The sequence below is a fragment of the Montipora capricornis genome, chromosome 1 (genome assembly GCF_036669925.1).
Source record: "Montipora capricornis isolate CH-2021 chromosome 1, ASM3666992v2, whole genome shotgun sequence".
NCBI classification, from domain to species: domain Eukaryota; kingdom Metazoa; phylum Cnidaria; class Anthozoa; order Scleractinia; family Acroporidae; genus Montipora; species Montipora capricornis.
In genome coordinates, this window is record NC_090883.1 from 49,470,847 (window position 1) to 49,478,804 (window position 7,958).

Below are 7,958 nucleotides of genomic sequence, written 5' to 3' on the forward strand. Positions count from 1 at the left end.
AAATCATTGACTGCCATTTAGGGTGTTACAAGGAAAACTGTTAAATATATAAATTTTTGTTCTTTTGTGATGCAAGTATCAAATTGACTCCAGTCTACGAGGCTTGGGTTTGCACAAGTCTAATGAATGGGATTGGTTTGGGTGTTGTGAGTGACTTTTATATGGTATGAGAAATTCTTTTAATTTGAGCAGACGAGAGAACAAATATATGGTTAGTGTCTTCTGTGCAAATACATTTTCCCTAATTTATGGCTTTACTCTTTGAAGCATACGTTAAATATACAATTTAATGTCGCTCCTGCAGTGAGACAATCTAAAAATCTAAACAACGCAATTATCACTGAAACAGAACTGGACACAACTGTTTTAAAACAAAGGAAAATTGGGGGGGGGGGGGGGTGGAGGGTGGCTGTAATGAGCCTACAAAGGGATGGGCTGGTACTTTGGCAATTGTAACCAGGATTTTACCAAACTTCGAATGCTACAAAAGATATTACTTAATACCTCTTATGGTAAATTTTAGTTGTGTGGTCACTATTTGAATATCATGCGGAAGAAACAGAAACATGCTGCTATAAACCAAATGTAATCACCATGGTTTGACTTCACAGTATTCCATTACGAGGTCTACATGTATAACTAGGTTTTTGTTTGCAGCCTTGACATTATCCTCGACCAAAAGGTAACAAAAGCTAACAAGGAATGTTAATGGTTTGGTAAACAAGCAAGCCATTCAGTACTTTGCCTATTTACTTTTACGGGCCATATTGATAGAATGAGTTGACATTTAAATACTGTCCGTGAATATGTATATATTATTTGTTTTGTTACTGTTTAAATATTTAGAATGGGGCATTTATGTAGAGTTATTCTGATTAATGCAAATTCATGCAATTCAATTTATGGCGAGTTGTGCAAAGTTGTAAATTGCAACGTGTTTTCGTCTCCCAATTTTATTCCGTTTGCATTTAACACAGTGTGCTTAATGTAGTTTTGCTTGTTGCAATCACCATTAGGCATTCTTTAACAATAACCACAGCTGCAACGACTCTCCTTGAGGTGTTTTTGTATTCTAGATACAAATACTATATATGTTATGCTGCATTAGTTTTGCCATTCTAAAGGGGTAGAGGCTACTCATACCAATACTATGTTTAGTACGTTTTCTAATATTATTATATAAAATTAAGACTAGTAATGTTTCTTTTTTAACCAACGCGTCTTAATTGTCGCCACAACTATCTTGCAAAATGCATTGCATATTTAATGTAGATTAACCAGTTGCATAATTGACACAAATGTAGGCGGAAATCAAGTTCAATGATACTATTTTATTTAAGGACGTCCCTAAAGATAGTCATATTTTCAATTGTAATTTTAATGGGTTGTTAAATTATAAAGTTAACTAATAATGCATGAGGGCGACAGCCAATCGAAATGGATTATTCAGATCACGTGTACAACTTCTATATCCCAATGCACTTCAAATGCTGCGCTAATTAGTATGTTATATATATATATATCTCAAAATGTCCTTTCGGTAATTTTGATGTAGAAAATACAAACAAACGTAGTATGTCACACACTCGTTTCACATCCACTGGAGGACATAATTATGAGAATTTGCAATGGTTCACCATTACATATCTCAAGAGTATTTTTTCTATTACTTAACCTTTGCAAAGTTTTACGTTTAAACATGTATGTTTTAAAAAGTCAAAACTATTGTGTAGGTAAAGGGGATGGTTTGATTAGCACTGATGATATTTTTATACCACAGGTATTTTTACTAACTCCTTTAAATATGAGCAGTTATGAACAGTTCCCGTAATTTGTACAAAATTGACAAACGACAAACAATGCCATTATTTTTGTATGGTCTGTATATACCCACTTGCATTTTATAACGTAAATTTATTCACGATATATGCTTTTAAAACTGTGCCATATTAAAACTCTTACTCAGATTGAGATTCAACGTTTTAGTGTTTTAATATTAATTTGTATGTACATAGTACATGAATAAGTTTTAAGGAATAGGTAACTGGAAAAAAGTTTAAATTATAAACATCTTTTATCAGTAGCATTTGAGTTAGAAATGAAATTGTTTGGACTAATAGCGACTGAAACAAAAAAAAAAAAGAGCAAATTAGTTATTATTCAAAAAGAGGTGTTTCAGTAACATATCTGGAAACTTGCTGCAACACATTTGAGAGAACATAATGTAGAAAGCAACAGCTCCGAGCATACCGAACAAATTTCTCGTTTCATAAGTTATTTCCTCGTAGCCTAATATACAATTCTAATGATACTGTTAAACTAAATCAATGAATTTGACTTGAATTGACTCAAAATATTCACTACATAAGTAATGAACCTTAGACCCACTAATATAAAGATGCGCTTTTCACTTTCCTACGTTATATCGTAGAGTTTATAGTAAGGTGTATGTTTTTGATTTGACGTCAAAAACTTTGCATTGCAAACTTGATATTTGGAAATAGTTTGTGGCGTCAATCAAATATAGACACTTGCTTTCCCTTCTCCGGTCATGGGTCAACTGATTGTTTGGTTTGTCGTCGCCCTTACGTAATTGGTAGGACCCGTTAAGAGCAATTTCGTTATAGTTTTTATTTTTGGTTATCAATAACAATTAATTCAGTTTATGTGTAATTTAAAACTAATCTTATTTAGTTCACTTTCGTTGACACATACAGTTTTCAGTTTTTTGGGACTATATTTCTTCGGAAATGGTTTGTTTTATATCTTTATAGGTACAAGTGTTTTTCATCTGTATCAGATGTGTCATACATAAAGAACGTTTCTATTTTAATGGATTATTTTGAACTGGCGCACTATCTGTGTTAAAGGTATTGAGATCATTTAGTAATTTTCGGACATTGTGATCAAATTAATGATTGGTGAACAAGATTTGTTGTCTATTGAATAGACAAGTAAAGTTAATCTGTATCAGATGTGTCATAGCGTAATGTTTTCAATTGCTTCGATTTTTTTTAAACATTTCCTATCACATTACTTAGGTAAATATTGATGAGATAATGGGGTGGTTTTAGTTAAGTAACTCCTCAACTTACGGAAGGTGTACATGGTACATTGAACAGGCCTACCTTTCAAAAGTACATTTCCGCTTAAATTATCGATTGCCGTATTTCTCCCAAGAAGTTTTTGTATGCCCTTCTCTTAGATTTGGATTAGAACCGTTGGCCATGCCCTGTGTGTTTGGGAGTTTCAAATGGAAAATTGATCGATTTTATGCAACTTCACAAAACAGTACCTTTTTCTTTGACGAACTATCTTCTTTGTGCTTTAGTTTGTATATTAGCTGAAGGGTTCACTGCGTAAAACATCGTGCGTACATGTATACAGGAATGGGTAAATTAATGCGTAGCGCTCAACTGAAGAATAATTTCTTTTTCTTTTTATGACGAAATCGTTGACTTGTCCATTCCTTGTTGTAAGTGAAGAATCTAAACTCAACATTAAGGGGCGATGTTGTGCAATGTTGGATTTTGTTGCTGAAACGAGTGTAACATGTTCAACAATAACTGACAACGTTGGCCAGTGCTGGATAAACATGTGGCATTCGTTTAGCCTAGTCTCAAATTTTGAGATATACAGAGTTCATGCGGAGTTTTTATTTCTCCTAAGATTTTTCGTAAAATTAAAAAACATTTAACCTGGCAATTGTGAAGGCTAAATGAAGTTGTGGTTCATACGTTTTGACCAGTGCAGCTCATTCTTTTTGGTTTTAAGCGCCGACGTTTTCAAGTGGAAGCCTTCGTTGTCGCGTATACAATGTTAAGATTTGAATAACCCTTAGTGTTTCCACCAATAGTCTAAAGATTTGGGTTTTTCCAGTGAGCCATCAAAATGGGTAAGATGGGCTGATGTTTTGTAATTTGTGGTCTTAAGAAATTAAAGGAAAACATTGAACCATTTGACTGTTGTTTGACTCTTTATTGCTGAAACCAAGTATACATGTGTCTGGCAAATCATAGTAGCGCTGATGGGTGCCAGCGACTTACTGAATAACTGTCGTAAGCTTTGTCCCCATGCACTGATTGTTCTGTTGAAGAAGGCACCTTTTTAAAGTGCCCTCTGAAAGTGCCTTTTTAAAAGCTTCGAACATATGTCAAAATGAAGAAAGAGATGTACCCGCCTGGTTAGCTTTCAACTTTTGTTTTTTTTTTTTTTTTTACAAAACAAAAAAACATTCCCTTCTTTTCTGTGCTTATTACTCGTTTCATCAATATCGATTTCATTGCAGAAACAAGCATTTGGCTTCTGCCTGTTTTTGCTTGTGAACGACTGAAAAAAATGAGAAATTAATGAGTATTTTAAGTACCATGCGTACGAAGGATCAGTGTAGCTTTTGGAATGATTAAGCTTATTAAATTCCGTCAAGCATCTTTGAAACTCTTGCCCTGTGTGCAAGAGATAAAGATGAAGGTAAAGAGAGTTACTTGATGGATCATTCTGCGTCGGGCCCTTTTGAAGAGCCGACCCAACAAGAAATCAAAACAATTCCAATAGGCAAGAGGACGACAAAGTAGACGTTCTTACAAACAAACGGAAGAAGAGCCGATTTTCAATCCAAGGCCCTTGCCCCAATCACTCAGCTGAAATCAACTGCGTCAATGATTAATTAATCAGGTTCGATATATCAGTACCGTGTCATGATTCCGTAGCCTTTGGGCGAAAGTATCAATATATTTTTTTTAAATTGAAACCTCAACCATTTTTTTTTATGAGAGTCTCGTTCTCGAGTCTGAATACTGATACATAGAGCGCTGACTATTACATTCGTGTGACCAATGAAAAGGCAGAACGGTATTTAACTTTCTTAATTCAAGGAAAACCGGTTGAATTTGTATACGAGCCATCAGAGTAAATACGAATACAACTGCGAATGGATCGAGCTTCTCTATTTAGTGGAATCCGTCCTCTTGCAAGATCGCTGGAATAAGGTTTAATTGTTTACAAACGCGAACTTTAAAGAGAACGATCATCACTCTTATTGTCCATATGGACATATCCGACCTTCTTACTTCCTTAACGTTGTTTGCCCCGGATCTTACAGGCTTGTACCAGCATAAATCCTGGCTCATCAGAAGCATTGTCGGACAGGCCTTCGCCAAACTGCCACCCATTCCTAGCCGATGTCTCTTTCCTTGTGTCAGTCCAGAGCTTGGTTCTCATAGCAGCAGATTGTTTTGGAACTGTGGTCCTTCCTCTTCGTTCCCCACTATTCAGTTCAAACGATGTCCCTCGTAGATCTTCGCTATGGAAAGCCCTCGCCGTTTCTCTTCGCTTTCGGGGTCTTTCAATAAAGGAAAAAACGGTTAGAATGGTATTCTCGGTTTTCATATGACGTCAAAGCCGCCATAGTGGTGCCCCGAAACAAAGAAACTGTGGCCATGTTGGTGTCTCGACCCAATCTTCCGCGAATTGAACTTCCTTGTGATGAAAACGTTTTCTTTTGTTTTCTTTGACAAACAGGGATGTTGTTCACGTGAGTGAAAACCAACAGTAGAATATATGAAAGAACTTCAAGAATTGAAATACTTGAGAGTTGGAAATCATCTCAGTTAAACGGCAACTAATACATTCGTGAAGAACGCTTGAAAAAAATCCATGATTGAACGGGGGTTAACTGCGCTGCATTGCTCTTCCAAGCAAGCAAGCAAGCAAGCAATATCGCGTCAGTATCGCGTAAATTATAAATTTATGTGTCTGTCCGCTTATTGACAATAAAAATTAGCAAATGAGCGCGCGAAAATTTTGCAGTCATTGTAAAATAATACTTTTATATTTCTTCGCCTGCAACCCTAAACGAGACATTCACTGATTAAAATGATGGCGGTTTGCCCATAATAACATGGGTGGCCAATTACTCCTTAATTTTGACGCGGAATTTCAGCGTTAATTTATAATTTCACATGTGAAAATTACAATGTTACCATGGCAACAATTCCTTCAGTGCCAAAATGGCGTCTTATGAACGTGATGATATTACTAGCTAATCAAATAGTATACTCGTGAAATTAGGGAATAATTTCACTTGCGTTTTGTTCAAAATCAAATATTTAAATTAAATTATTCCCTAATTTCACTCTGACGAGCATCCCCTAACCCTTTCATAGCGAGTTTGATTTACCGTATCAGATGACAAGGGAACACTAAAAACCATTAGAAACCTAAAAAGACTTTAAATCATTCCAAAAATTGTGAACCTCGTGTATAAAGGAGACTTAAAACAGTCGTAAACATAAATCCTGTGAAGAGGCCCGCAACCAACATAAACTCGCTTTTCACCTGCCTTAAATATGCTCGGCTTATTTGCATGTATTTATTCACTGTGAAAACAATTCTCCATTCGTCTGGCGAATGAAAACCAACGACGTTAAAATCAATTAACTAACGTCTGCTATGAAAAGGAGGGTATGCCCAGCAATCAGCAAACATGGATATAGCATGGAATGGGTCTAACTGCTCCAGCGGAGTGAATCCCCCAGCATATAAAATTGGAGCAACAATAGCCTATGGCCTTATCTTCGTCGTGTCGATCATCGGAAATTCCTGTATAGCAATAGTTTTTTACAAGACACAAACTTTAAGAAGACCAATCAACATTTTCATTGTCAACATGGCCATCTCAGACCTGCTGTCTTCCTTGGTTTTCATCGTTCGGAATGTTACAGGTCTGTACTCCGATTCTTGGCTAATCAGAGATGCTTTGGACAAGGCCTTGTGTAAAATTCCTCACGTATTATCTGATATTTCTTGGATTGTCTCCATTGCGAGCTTGGTTTTGATAGCAGTGGATCGTTTTGAAGCTGTGGTGTTTCCTCTGCGTTCCCAACTCATCAATTCAACTCGATGTGTCTTTCTTATTTTCTCAACTTGGGTCCTCGCGACGGCGGTTATGTTACCTCTTTTCTTCGGCTACATTCGCAATGAAGAAGTACATCATTGCTTTTCGTATTGGAATGATTTTGTTGGAGAGTCTTCGTGGATGACTATGTACCTTCTTGCTTTGTACGTGATGTTTGTTTACGCCCCCATCATCGTGTTGATCATTCTGTACTCTTTCATTCTCATCAAACTCAAGTCAGAGAAGATTCCAGGCGAACAATCGACTCATGCTGAAAAACAGCGTTCGAAACGTAACAGAAACGTGTTAAAAACGGCCATAGCTATTGTGTTGGGGTTTATACTCTGCTGGTTACCTTCAGGTGTTGATTATTTTCTGCGTTTTATTATTTGGACGGACTCTTTGCCTCCTTGTGGCTTCATTATCTACAGCGAAACTGTCTGGTTTTTTCTGGCTTCGTATTGTGTCGTTAATCCTTGCATCTGTTTCGCTTTTAGCGGAAACTACCGTGAAGGCCTAAAGAGACTCTTCAAGTGTTTAACCAGTGCATCGTACAATTTGCAATAATGTAGCATAATGTGGTTGATCATGAGAATTAAGTCTTAATGCCAATGTCAGTTAAATTAAATATTAAATTAAAACCTTCATTTTGATCAATTTTTTTAAAGTAGTTTATTATATGTTGGGATTCTTCTTCGACCTCTTTTGCTGAAGATGTAAGCAAAGCAATGGCTAGACTTTCGTAGAGTTTGCGAGCTGATTATACTACCCGGCCCTTTTTTAAAATTTTTATATTAATGTGTTTAGCTTAGTTTCCAAACACCAAAAGGATTTTACAGTTTTTTTAAATTTTAAGTCCGCCCGAACAAACTTTTTGACTGGTTACGACTTCCGCATGACACCAGTAGTGTCAAAGTAGTCAACGTTTGTCGTTGGGGTGTGTACATATATATATATATATATATATATATATATATATATATATATATATATATGTATATATATATATATATATATATGTATATATAGACAGAAGAACAGAAGAAGATGTGAACTTTTCTCG

At 35.9% G+C, this 7,958-nt stretch overlaps 1 protein-coding gene across 1 annotated transcript; it reads left to right on the forward strand.

Annotated features, from left to right (window-relative positions):
• The first annotated feature begins 5,992 nt into the window (after positions 1-5,992).
• LOC138053952 (RYamide receptor-like) lies at positions 5,993-7,729 on the forward strand. The gene has a single exon (XM_068900478.1). It carries the CDS (start codon positions 6,485-6,487, stop codon positions 7,460-7,462), a length of 978 nt encoding a protein of 325 aa, XP_068756579.1. The 5' UTR covers positions 5,993-6,484; the 3' UTR covers positions 7,463-7,729.
• Positions 7,730-7,958: the final 229 nt, after the last annotated feature.

Excerpts from the sequence above, each read along its gene's own strand:
- LOC138053952 (XM_068900478.1), top strand. The coding sequence starts at position 6,485 with ATGGATATAGCATGGAATGGGTCTAACTGCTCCAGCGGAGTGAATCCC.